This window comes from Pan troglodytes, chromosome 6 (genome assembly GCF_028858775.2).
Source record: "Pan troglodytes isolate AG18354 chromosome 6, NHGRI_mPanTro3-v2.0_pri, whole genome shotgun sequence".
Taxonomy (NCBI): Eukaryota; Metazoa; Chordata; class Mammalia; order Primates; family Hominidae; genus Pan; species Pan troglodytes.
Window position 1 is genome coordinate 155,068,745 of NC_072404.2, and position 13,643 is coordinate 155,082,387.

Consider the following 13,643-nt stretch of genomic DNA (forward strand, 5'->3'; position numbering starts at 1 on the left):
GCTGAAGGTCCCAGAGATGAATAAGGGAAACCTGAAGATAACCTAACAGCCTACATAACTTATTGATTACTTCTCTTCAAAAGAGAAGCTGCAACCCGAAACGCATACACGTATGTATTTATAACGGTCTCCCTGGGCAAATGAAGTTGTCGGTGGGTTGAACAGTTCACTTCATATCTTCAAGTGCAAACTAGAACCTTCTCCTGTTGTTTCTATTAGTAAAAGACAAATTAATTTTAAAAGTTCATGCCTGCGATGCACTTGCTTTCAGAGACCCTCTTTTCAATCAAACCTAACTTCTAGTCACTCACTTTCTATATGCTGTAATCTGCACAAGCTATGCAATTTTTGAAATGACTTATATTTATGGCTTTATAAAGCTATGCCCCTTTTTGAAATGACTTATATTTATGGCTTTATAAAGCTATGCCCCTTTTTGAAATGATTGATATTTCCAGCCCAGAGCATGGCATTTTAGAATATGCCCTGTTCTCTGTTGATCAGGGGATCATGGAGGGTTCCCAGTTTCAGCTAATGAGGCCAAGGTCAACCCACAGGAGAGAAAACTGCTCCCTGGCCACAGACTGAACCACCAATTCTGGCCAACCGCCTCATAAACACAGGCCCAGGTCATAATGGGATCCAGATGGAGGAGTGTGGACAGTCACAGCTGACATTCTACTGACCGTGACTCAATGGAACACAGCTTGGGGCAGGGCTAGGACTGGTGCTAAGGTCTCTGGTTTCTCCTTTCAGAGCCTATTTCTTTATAGCAGTGGTGGGATTTGAAACTAGGCTCTGAAAGACTGGAGCTTCAGAACTGAGCCTTAGAGACAGCAAGGTCATTAAACAAAAGAAAGCAAAATAAACAAAAAGCTATTCCCTCTAAGTCAATTCTGCAATCAAAGCATCGGAAAAGTTAAATGCACTAACAATGTCCACATTCATACTATCAGGGGGGTAGAACCCCCCATTATAATCTAGGGCCTCATCCCTTCATTCCTGAGTAACAACAGTTGTCTCCTAGCCTCTGGCTCTCAAAACATCCCCACAACTTTTTTTTTTCTTTGCCATTCCAATTGATTTATACCATCATTAATTTTCATTAAACTTCTCCTTTGTTCCAGAATTTACAATGGCTCCCAGCTCTGGCACTTTGGCTCAACCCAAGCCCCTCAAGCCTGTATTCCAAACTCTCTATTGTCAGGCTTCACTCACCGGATTATTATTTTCCAGTACAGGCCTTCGACTCCCGCCAGGTGTCACTGTCTAAGGAGTCACCATCATTTCTCCCATCTTCCCTTATTTATTCCAGTCTCCATGACCCCTAGACTTCCCCATCCCTATCTCACGTTAACTTCCCTGTTAACCCATCTTGCAAAATCTTTCACTGACTTTTAATTTCTTGAACTAGCTTTGCTCATCATTGTTTCCCTAGAGTCTGGCAGAAGGTAGGTTCACAATAAATCTCTGTTGAATGACTAAACATTTAAAATATTGAAGCATCAGAATGACAGTCTTGGCAGTTGGTTTGTGTTTTCCATCTCCTCAAAGAGACTGTGAACTCTGCAAGATTAGGGATCATGCCTTACCCTCTGCACTCTGGAGCACATATCTACTACGGGACACTCAGTAATGAATGTTTGATGAATTGAACTGAAAATTAATCTCCACCCTGATATGGTTTGGATCTGTGTCCCTACCCAAATCTCATGTTGAATTGTGATCTCCAACGTTGAAGGAGGGGCCTGGTGAAAGATGACTGAGTCATGGGGGCACACTTCCCCCTTGCTGTTCTTGTGATAGTGAGTTCTCACGAGATTTGGTTGTTTAAAAGCATGTAGCACCTACCCCACCTCTCTCTTTCTCCTTCTCCAGCCATATAAGATGTGCCTGCTTCCCCTTCACCTTCCTCCATGATTGTAAGTTTCCTGAGGCCTCCCAGCCACGCTTCCTATACACCCCGCAGAACTGTGAGTCAATTAAACCTTTTTTTTTTTTTTAAATAAATTACCCAGTCATAGGTAGCTCTTTATGGCAATGCAAGAATGGAATAATACACACCCCCACCTAAAACCACCATGAAATCAACTTGAAGACAGTCTTCGCACCCCAAAGAATCAGACAAAAAAAAAAGGCCGGGCGTGGTGGCTCACGCCTGTAATCCCAGCACTTTGGGAGGCCGAGGCAGGCGGATCACAAGGTCGGGAGATTGAGATCATCCTGGCTAATACGGTGAAACCCCATCTCTACTAAAAATACAAAAAAATTAGCCAGGCGTGGTGGTGGGCGCCTGTAGTCCCAGCTACTCAGGAGGCTGAAGCAGAAGAATGGGGTGAACCCGGGAGGCGGAGTTTGCAGTGAGTCGAGATCGCACCACTGCACTCCAGTCTGGGAGACAGAGCAAGACTCCGTCTCAAAAAAACAAAAGGTTAGATTACTCTGAAAAAGTGGATTATTTGCTATTTTTCATGTCCTAATTTTTTATGTTCAATTTTTGGGTCCTGGTAACAGTCCTACGTGTTTCAAAAAACTCTAGACAAGAATATTTTGAATAATCCAGAGTAGAAACCAAAAAAAATCTATATATTTTAATCACTGATTACCCTTTGCCTGAATGGCATGTCTTTTTGTTTGTGTTTTTTTCTGAGAGTGGAGTTTAACATTTGGTCTTATTTGTAGTTTACTGGTTCTGCTGATAATGGAAATACCCCAGTACCAATTTATTGCTTGCTCAAAAAAAAAAAAAAAAAAACGAAAAAACTAAAAACAAACAAAATGAACTGGCATCAATGTAGAATTAAATAACAAAAGGGCAGGGGCGCCCAAGGTGAAGTAATACAAGCAAGGATTACCTGCAACTCTGTTCTTTTGGGTGTGAACACCTGAAAGGTGACACCATTAAGAAAATCCCTCTGTCCTTCAGAATAGTGTTTCTCAAAGACTGGTCCTAAGACCCCCTGCCTGGCTCACCTCCAGTTCTCTGAGGCAAGTCTCTGTGGTGGTGGGTGTGGACTTTCTCCCAGGGTACTCCCAGGGAGAATCTGTTCCCAGCAACCTCTCCAGGAGATTCCTGTGCACAGTAAAGCCTGAGAACCTGGGCAGCTGACAGTTAATGACATAACTGACCTTCGAATTGGAAGGGAATACCCCTGCTTCAGACTCAAGAAAAAAACTTAAAAAGCAGCCTTTGTTTCCTGAAAAACACACCAGTGGGCTTGCCTCACAGAATACCAACAGCCACTGCGGCCAGGCACATGCCTGAGAGCTGGGGAAAACAGCTGGCTCCGGGGACACCACCTCCTTTTCCAAGTCCCCAAGGCGAGGATAACATATCCTTGTCTCACACCGTTTCTGTGTCACTAGGTGGGGACAATGGTGGGATGAGACACTTAGCCCAGTCCCATGCAAAATGACAGAGGGACACATAAGTACTCTACCTTTTGAAAGTCAGATGTCCTGGGACGATAACGTGCCCAGCTCAGATACAGGGGGCCGAGGGGAGAAAGTCCCCACCCACCACCTGCAGGACCAAAGGCCAACCTGCTGGGAGGCTGGATGCACAGCATGCAATGACTCCTCCAGCCCAGGCAGCTCAAACACACAGCCATTCCCTCAAGATGCAGATGCAGCTGAAAGCGTCTGAAAGCATCTTCTTTCTGGGACATGGGCCTTAACGATGGACAATTAAAGAGCTTTTCTTGCCCCCTTTCTTTCCTATAAGAGGCAAAGCCACCAGGAAAATCAACTTGATAAACATGGCCTAGAGCTGGCTGTCCCACACAGCTGGGACGAACAGAGACAGAGCACTAGAGACTGTCCTCGAAAAATCGGATCGATCTATATGGTGGCAAACCACTGCAGGGCTCAGACAAGGCCTGAGGGAGAAACAGAACATTGCACCAACTTAGAAATGAAGCCTCATTTCAGGCAGAAGAGCCGCTGTCTTTCCTGCTGACCTTATTTTTGGAACCAGGGCTGGGCACAGGGAGGCTGACATGAGGGCCTGAAGGTGACCACAGAAAGGAGAAAGAGGCCTTCTTGCTCAGAATTTTAGGCAATGGTGATTTCAGGGGTGAAAAGAGGGTACTATCACAACTAAACGGAGGGTCCTTCAGAGGGATGTGGGGATACAGGGGCCAGATGTGACTGTGCCTGTCACGAAGTGGGGAAAAGAGGGCTCCTGAGGGCCCAGGAACCGCCAGCAAACCAGCCTACCACACCCACCAGAGGCGTCCAAAAGGCCTCATCTCACCCACAGAGGGGGGCGGGAGAGGATCGCTGTGAGTCCAGGTGAAGGAGTCAGCCCTCCCCAGCCCTCACAGGCAAACTTTTACTGCTGCCGCAGGCTTCCTGAGCTAGGATCCCCGATTTTGCGACCTGTCTCCTCAGCACTAGGGGCACCAGCACCAGGCAGGAAAGCAAAGAAAAACTGCAGAGTCCAAGGGGATGGGCAGGGAGGCCTCCAGGAAGCGTCACATGGGCACCAGAAGGCAAGATGACAAGGGGGTCTTAAGAATCCCCAATTCAGCTTACTCGATTCACCAAGTTTTGCTCTAAGGATGTGCTGCCTTTTAAACAGAGTTTGTCGAAGTCTTTTTACAAGTCGCCATGCTAGCTTTTAGTAAATGTTAATAACACTGGTATGTGTTCATGATGCAGCAATTCAGATGAAGTACATAAAAGCCCTAGCAGCCAAGTCAGGGGCTGTTCACCCTGAATTCAGGCCAAGAACTAGAAAGAGCCAGCCTTTGGCATGCTGAATTTACCAACCTAAATACAAAGTGGCACAGCGGCCTCCCAGAGCCAGCACAGCACCAGCTAGCCCCCAATGGGGCTGGTACCCAGGACGGCCACCAGAGCTGGCTTTCAGAGGCCCAGGCACTCTCTACAGAGAAAATGTGCTGTCGGTACCGGGCACCCAACCCTCCAGATTCACTCAACCATTGCCCATCCTTCTCCTCTGGAGACAAGGAGAGGCTTCTTGTCTTCCTTGGAGGCTCCTGCCCTGGGCTTACTTCTCCCTGACATTGGCTCTGGGGCCAGCGGGGCAGACAGTGGATGGCCTGGTCAGGACGAGGGAGTGGAGAGCAAGTGGAGGGGCAGCAGTAGACCCGTCTGTCCGCACGGGGCCTGGTGGTGAAAGCACAGGCCTGTGGAGACCTTTCTGCGCATAGCAAATGAGCGGGAAAGGAATCCTCAGGGCAGGGCAGAGAAGAGGCTCGCAGAGAGCTGTTCTAACTCAGGAAATGCCTCCTAAAGGGAAGAGGGAAGAGACAGAAACAGCATGGGTGGAGAGGCCTCGAAACCTCCTGTGTGAGTCAGGATTAGGATGAAAGGAGACGGGGTGGAAGGTGGGAGGGCATCTGGGGATCCGAGCGGAGGGGCTGTTGCTCTCCCAGGGAAGGAGGGCCTGGTGCCCAGCAGGCTGAGGGAGGGGCTGGGAGGAGACTTGCAACAGCTCTGCCTGCAGCCAGGCTGGGGGCCCGGACAGGGAGCAAGAAGGGGAAGCTGGCCCAGGTCAGCCCCAGGAATGGGTGACAGGTCAGCTGTGTCGACACGGCCCTGGGGCATGTTCCAGCCTTCTCTCTGTGGCCTTGAAAGGCGCATGGAGAAAGCACACAGGCAAGCGAGTGTGCTTGCTTGCAAGCAGGATGGCCTCCGGGGACCGTGGTCTTCCTGCCTACATGGCATGCTCTTAAATGTGCATCCGTCCCATCTTCTCATGGGAGTTTCAGTTTTGTTTCTTGTGACCTCTATCTCCACTGCACTGTTCGGCACCACCCCAAACACACCCCCAGGCTGGTTCCACAGAGCAGGGTCTTGCTTTCCATCCCTGCCGCCTCCCCGCTGCGCACCCGCCATGGCCAGCCACGGAGTGACACACCTAAGCCATGTTACAGCCATGTTACCTCCCAGGCGCCCACGAGGCTGGTGAGAGGATTTCTCCCACTTCATGGGTTAGGAAATGAAGGCATGGAGAAATCAGGCAATTAGGAGAGGAGGGACCAGGTTCACTCTGGCCTTTCCTGACTCCAAAGCCAGCACTCCGATCTCAGCTCCATGTCGGCAGCGGTTCCAATCCTGACTGCATACAGGGGTCCCTGAAAAGCTTCCAGATACCCCAGGATGGCAAGGGCCCTGTCTATATCCCTATACCTAGCACTGCGGCTGGCACATATTAGAAGTGAAATCAAAGCTTGTTGAATGACTGCATGTGTGAGTCCATGACTGAACACACTTCCCTGCCACGGACACTATCATTCCTCCCTCATCCTGACCCAAAGCCTGAAGTCACCTCACCACAGGAGCCACCCAGCTGGCCCCAGACTAGTCTCTCCCTTCCTCCAGCCCTTCTGCACGTGGATAGACAAGGAACCTTCTCGGAACATCCCTTTCAACCCGTTACCTTATGTTGTTCAAGGTTTCCAGGGCTTGCTCTGGGTTTGAGGATACAGTTGCAATTCCTTGATCTGATATTTAAGACCCCCAGTGACCTGGTTCCAACCAGGCTTTCACTCACATCTCCCACCACTCACAAACTGTTCTGGCCAGGCGGGTGTCCTTCTTGTCTCCTGTAAATTCCCACTAGTGTGACTGCGGACTGTGGATGGCACATCCCTCTCTCTCCACCACCTGTCTGGATCCTACCCATCCGGGAGGACGGAACTCTTCTGCTCTGCACCCCAGGTCCCAGGGAGCCCTTCCAACGCTGAACACCTGTGCCACGGATCTTACCTGGCTCCGTTCTAATGTGACTTCTAATTGACATCGCAATGTGCACATGTCCTAATTTCGTAAGTACATTAAGATCACCTGAAGGCAAGAACTGTAGACATATAATTTTATCTCCCCACAGTGACTAAGGTGGCACATTCTCTGTGAGTGCCACTGGGCATTCAGCAGCTCCTGTCTCCTTGTGGACGGTCTTACCTGTAATATCTGGACTGCAAGTAGGTGGAGCACACAGCCTTGGACACGTGGCTGGCTGAACCAAAGTCGATGACCTTGACTCTGTATGGTTGTCTAGATGGATCCACCAGCATGATGTTTTCTGGTTTGAGGTCAGCATGGATAAGACCTAGGCTTTTGAGTTTCATCAGGGCTGTGGCTACCTGCTGGAGAACTGGGCGAATGTATTTGAGGGGCAAGGGGCTAAACTTGTTTTGCTTCAGAAAGTCATAGAGGTTCTGCTCCAACATCTCGAAGACCAAGCACGTGTGGTTCTTGTGCTGGAAGCATTCGTAGGCCCGGACGAAGTTATAGTCATCGGCACTCTCCGTGCTCAACCGGGCCAGGATGCTCACTTCAATCTGACCTTGTCGGGCATAGGATGGGTGGTTCTTCAGGATCTTGATGGCTACGATCTCATTGGTGCCCCGTTTCCAGCACTTGACCACTTGCCCAAACGTCCCTCGGCCCAAGAACTCTAAGACCTCGTAGGTGTTGGTCATGGAGCACAGCACCTCATGCTGCACCAGCTGATAGTCGCCCTCGCTGTTGGAGCCGCTGTTTTTGGAGGTGGCAGTAGACGTGGTGGCAGTGGCGACAGTGGCCCCACTTGCATTATTCTGAATCATGGGTGGATGCTCCTCGATGATCTGCACGCTGCTTGTGTTCTCGATCTCCTCGCTCTTACGCTTGAGTCCACATTTTTGGTAGGTATCAAGGAGGCTCACAGTGCTTCGACGCATTAGGTTGTGTGGTCCGCCGAGGACTTGCCCGGTGACAGAAGTGCTGCTTGCTGAGGTGACCACAATGTGCCCGGTGCTTCCTGGGAAGATGATGGTCTGCTCGTAAGGTAGGCTTGGGTTTGGGACCGGCAAGGAGGTGCTGACGGTTGTGGTGGCTGGCTGCGACAGGGGGATGTTCTTGCTCTGGCTATACACTTTGCTATGGGAGCCGTACCCAGTCATGTCCCAGTTGGAACTCGGCTCTATTTTCAGTTTCTTCACACTACAGAAGGCACTTGATTGAAGGGTGTGAGGGGAGAAAACTTGCACATGTGAGGCCATACCTACAAGGAAAGGAAAACGAAAAGTAAGTATCGGAGTCACCTTGGTACAAGTAAACTCAACAGATCCCCTTCAGTTCTCATCTGTGGCTTGGGCCATACAGAATATATTCCTCCCACTTCAAAACAAGGTTGAAAAAGTGAATCTCTTCCACCCAGAAGCACATTCTGGTCACTGAGTTTGTGGAACCAAGTGGTTCCAGGGTGCCACCTGCCACCATTAGGTGCCAGCAACACAGCTGAGACTCAGAAACAGAATTCCAATATCAGGACATAGGTCATCATTTTTTTTGGTAAACATTACTTGTGACAGAAATGGATTCTTCCTCAGTTCTCCCTGGGTTGCTTTCTACTGAAACTCAGGAGGCTCTGCTGTCACGTACTTCGTTGCCCACATAATCAGCTCAGCCTTGTCCACAGACCCTGTCAAGTTTACTGGTTTGAGAAAACATCTTCCCACACAGGCCCCATCACCAGGCCACTCAGGATCTTCTGGATCCTGGATGAACCCTAATTACCAGCTGGCATCTTTGTCATCGATTCTGTAGGGTTTAGTGGATCAGCAGTTGGTCTGACGTTTTTCATTTCAACAGCATAAAGCATTTCATCAGCCTTACTGGTGGGGACTGGGTAGCACAATTTGTGGCTCCATTCACTCACGCTTCCTGCTAAATTCATATATCAATACATTTCTCTAGAAAGTACTATTTCTTTTTGTTTTTTTGTTTGTTTTTGTTTTGAGACCGAGTCTCGCTCTTGTCACCCAGGCTGGAGTGCAATGGCACGATCTCGGCTCACTGCAACCTCTGCCTCCCAGGTTTCAAGCCATTCTCCTGCCTCAGCCTCCAAAGGCTGGGATTATAGGTTCCTGCCACCACGCCCGACTAATTTTTGAATTTTTAGTAGGGATGGGGTTTCACTATGTTGGCCAGCCTGGTCTCAAACTCCTGACCTCAGGTGATCCACCTGCTTCAGCCTCCCAAAGTGCTGGGATTACAGATGTGAGCCACCGTGTCTGGCCAGAAGTACTATTATTTCATACCAACATCTCATCCACAATTTAGATAAACTTAGAAACCTATAAGACCGTTATTCTGGAACACTTGTACAAATTATGGTGATACTGAAACAAAAATTCATAGAAAATATATTAAGCAAAAATAATAAGGTGATGAAGAAGGATAACTCCTTAAAGGTTAAAAGAGTAACAAACATTGCCCATCTTCTAAGCCACTATCAACAAACATTTCTCACAGAAGCACAAGGAAGTGCAGCTTCTGCAAGCCCTGTTGGTGGTTGGCTAACCTAGTGTTCCTGTCTCTCTGAGCCCCTGGCATTACCTAGAGTGGTAATCCTTTCCACTCCATCAACCATCACCCTAGTCCACCTTCTCTCTCAGTAGATGACCCAACTTCCACTTTGTCCAGAAGCCTGAGGTCAGCCTTACTTTCCTCCTTTATTTCCTTCTTCATTTCAGAACATTCCTGAATCTACATCATCCTCCATCCTTCATTCCTTCTCTCCAGTCTGAGAGAAAGAGGTGTTGCTCTTTTCCAATACTAAAAAAGTTTCCGATTCTCATGATCCGTATTTGTCCCATTTTCTCTTGAACCTGCTTCCACCACTGTTCTTTCTCTTGTAGCTTTCCATTTCTCCCTGTACTTAATTGGATCCAAGTACTTAGTAGGAACTTAATATGGCTGGCCAAATGAATAGGTTACCTCATCTTTTTCTTCTGCCTTCATGTGCGTGCACACACAAACTCCCAACATGGAAGGCAAAAGGAGTAACAGCCGCATTCCCCCCTCTTAATTCTTTCCCTCCTCTCACCTGTGATCAATGGTTTATGCTCCCTTTTCTTCAATGCCCACATTTTAATCCATCTCCCCCAACTCGTTAATGCACTATAGGCTCCTGTTCTTGAATGTAAATGACTTCCTAATTGCCTAATCCAATGGCCTTGTTTCAGCCCGTTCTTCTTAACCTCTGCAACATCTGATACTGCTGACCACGACTTCCTTCTTGATGCTCTTCTCTGGACTTCAGTGAATCTGTAATCTCCCCATCCCGTGTCTGATTGCACACTTTGTGCTCGGGTGGTTCCTCTTCCTCCTTTATTATTATTATTTTTTGAGACAGAGTCTTGCTCTGTCGCCCAGACTGGAGTGCAGTGGTGCTATCTCGGCTCACTGCAACCTCCGCCTCCTGAGTAGCTGGGACTACAGGTGTGCGCCACCACGCCCAGCTAATTTTTATATTTTTAGTAGAGACGGGGTTTCACGTTGGCCAGGCTGGCCTCAAACTCCTGATCTCAAGTGATCCACTCGCCTCAGCCTCCCAAAGTGCTGGGATTACAGGTGTGAGCCACCGCACCCAGCCCTCTTCCTCCTTTCAAATGCTGGCATTTCCACCGTTTTGACTGTGTTCTCTCTGGCAGCTATCATCCATTCAAGCAGTTTAAGCCATCACCTCTGTGTAGGTGACCCCCACATGTTTATCACAGGCTGGGCTCTCCCTCAGAGGTTACAGTGATATATTGCAGCCTCCTGCTACAATGTCAAAGATGCGCTTCCAAAGCTGAACCCCTTATTTTTTCCTAAAAATCTAGCCATCTCACCCTCTATCCTAACATCTCCATGACTGTTCTAGTCGCTTGGCTCCAAAACTATGAACTATGATGGTTCTTCTTTACATTCATAGACAAGAAGGTGCTAAGCCTTATTAATTTCTCCTTCCTTCAAAACATCTCTTGCATCCAATTCTTTATTTCTGCTGTTGCTGCCACTTCCATAGTGAATGTGTTTATCACTTTCTAGAAGGACTAAAGCAAATCTAGACATCTCATCTACCTGAGCACTCTGTCTCCCTTTAATTTGCCTATATTTGGCTACCAGATTAATCTTCCTAAAACATCTCTGAGCATGCCACTCCCCTCTCCAAACTTCCACTGGCTCCTTAGTGTCAAGGAGATAAAGCTGAGAACTCGATACATTTACATGTTGATTCCAACTACCTTGTTAGCTCCAGCTCTACTAACCTTCCTGGGTCCTTAACTTGAATGAAGCTGGTCTATCCGCTGTTTCTAGAATGTCTCTTATACTTCCTACCTTCACACTCTTACACTATTCCTTTACCTGGCATGCCTTTGCTGCTTTTCTCAACTTATCCAAAGACCAGCCAGCTTAGATTCCTTCTCTTTCCAGACCACTCTAACCCAGTGATCATTCCCAACTCACTGTTCCTACAGCACTTACCATATGTACCATCTGACTTCAGCTCTGACTTCCTAGGGGCAGTTCTGCTAACATCCAGCACCTGATCGGAGCCCCACCTCCACCCTGGGCCCATGGATCTGCTGGAGGGTGTTCCCTTCTTGCTTCAATCCTGAGCTCCGACCTCCACCTATGCACTGTGACTGCACGTCTGTAGGAATCCTCGTGCCTGACAAGACTATTCTGGCTTGCTTATTCAGAATCCGTACTTCACCCGTTTCTTCCCACTGTTCTTTTTGTTCAAGTCAACATCCCCCTTATTCTAAGTCAACATCCCCCTTATTCTAGAACAACACAGAATATGGCTATTCCCTATTTATCAGTATCAACTGAATATCCATATTGTTCTAGATGTTGTATACAATATAGAAATGACCAATTACTTGGCTTTCAGTAACTTAGCCACTGAAGAGTCAAAGCAAAACAGCCATTTCCTTCATCCTTTCGTGTCAAGCCTGCTGCTTATTTTTCAGTCTTTAAGTACCTGGAAGGGGGCGGTCAGAGAGGGCGACAGCAGAAATACGCTCTTCATACATAAAGAAGGTGAGGTGCTAGTCTCTGTTTTCACTGTTTCAAAAAGATCTTGGTGGAAAGGCCGTCCACGGTGCAGAAGTGGAATTTTACAGAGGAGAAGAGGGTGGCTTATGACTTACTTGTTATTGGGATGACAGCCAAGGGTCATAAAATTGTGGAAATCATCACTGGCTGCCTCTGGTGACAGATGCCCAGGATCAGAGAGGAGGCCTACATGGCTGAAAACACCCTGCACCACGGCCGGCTGCCTCAGACTCCGGCCTGGCCTGGTGTGGCCCCTGCTGCCCCTTTATGAAGTCAACAGCCGCTATTCCAACGACTGGACCCAACGCCCAGTGCAGACGTGTTACCTTTGTTCTGTAGCAGAGGCCACTTTGCTTCAGGCAGCAAAATGCTCCAACAAGATATAGTTAAAGAAAGTCTTTAACAGTAATACTTTTTTAAATCCCTGAAATACCTTCATAAGGAATAAGACACTGCTGGTGGTTTTGTAGCTTAATCTTAAAATAATCTTATGGCAACACATTTATTTCCAAACATTTCTCCTTGAGAGTATTTCTCTGGAACAAACCTTCCCCATTAGTTTAGCTTTCAGAGAGTTGAGCCCACAACATATTACTTCTCTATTTATTCACATCCTAAAGTGAGGGACAATAAAGTGGGGGTGCAGAAGGGGACTCAATGTTTTTTTCCACTTGAAAGTAAAAGCTAAATGTCTCCTCTCATTTCTTTCTGTATTGACCTCTGGACTAGTCAAGGTTACTTCCCGCCTCATTTGTCAATATCCTTTTCAGGAAAAACAGAGGCTTAATGCACATTGTCAGTTTGATCCAATGGCAAAATCTCAACTGCTTTTTAAGTTATCTCTGCACTTCCTAGTTGGCTCTTGAAAGAGAAGGCGGATTTTACTCCTTCTAGGTGAGAGACCAGGGGGACTACTGGACTTGGGAGGGCAAGTTTCGAGCCCATGGGGAGCAGTAAGAGGAACCCAGCAGGTCACGGTAGGATAAATCTGCCATAACCACACCTGCTCCTACAGGGATGACCTGACCCAGACTTTTCCACAAAAGCCTTAGTGGCCTCCCAAGATAAAACCTGTTAAAATGGCCATATTTTCATTCACTAAAGGACAGGGAGTCACCATAACCTAGAACTAAAGCTTTTAACAAGTAGCATGCCTATTACCATACCACTCTGTCTCATAAACAGGCTGAAGTCATAAACACTGAACCTCAGATATGCATGGGGTTCTTACATGCTTGTTAATTACACAGACACGAGTTCATGTGGATGCTACAGAAGTGATAAGTAAAAAGCACTGAAGAACAAATTTATTAAAATTTAAAACAACTTCTATTACACAACTATATATAATAAACTCTTCATTGCATATGACAAATGAAAAACAGCACCTATAAAACTGACATTAAAATATATCCTATAGTTAGAAGAATTAAAGTCCATTATTTGTAAGACATTATTCCTTATTACCATAAAGCTGACAAAGTCTCTCATGCTGAAACAAATCCAGGTTACCCAGACTTAGGGTGCACTTTGATATGCTAAAGGCAATGAGGGTTCTGACCCTTCTTTTAGTTACTTTATTCAAATTCTCATTTTGCATTTATAAAAAGCATGTATGCAAGTCTGCATTTCAAAATACTATTTTTAAAACATCTGCCTTCTAGCCTTAATTATAGATGCCATTTATGTCTATAAAATGCTAGACTTGACTTCATCTGCTATTCCTCAGGATTCTTAAAACACTTATGAGTCTCCAGGTTTTAAAATCTTGAGTACTAAGTACACAGCAGGCTCCAGGA

General features: G+C 47.1%; 1 protein-coding gene across 12 annotated transcripts in view; it reads right to left on the reverse strand.

Moving 5' to 3' along the window:
• Window positions 1–13,643, reverse strand: part of HIPK2 (homeodomain interacting protein kinase 2) — a 215,201-nt gene that overhangs the window by 147,301 nt on the left and 54,257 nt on the right. For 3 of the 12 annotated variants that reach the window (XM_063815020.1, XM_016958246.4, XM_016958244.4), the window contains exons 1-2: window positions 11,771–13,185; window positions 6,934–8,017 (exon numbers count right to left, since the gene is read on the reverse strand). In XM_063815020.1, coding sequence (XP_063671090.1) covers window positions 6,934–8,017; window positions 11,771–11,822 — 1,136 coding nt within the window. In that variant the 5' untranslated portion in view covers window positions 11,823–13,185. Of the gene's footprint in view, window positions 1–6,933; window positions 8,018–11,770; window positions 13,186–13,643 lie in introns of those variants that run through there. The other 9 variants (XM_063815022.1, XM_063815019.1, XM_063815023.1 and 6 more) reach the window with 6 other exon arrangements.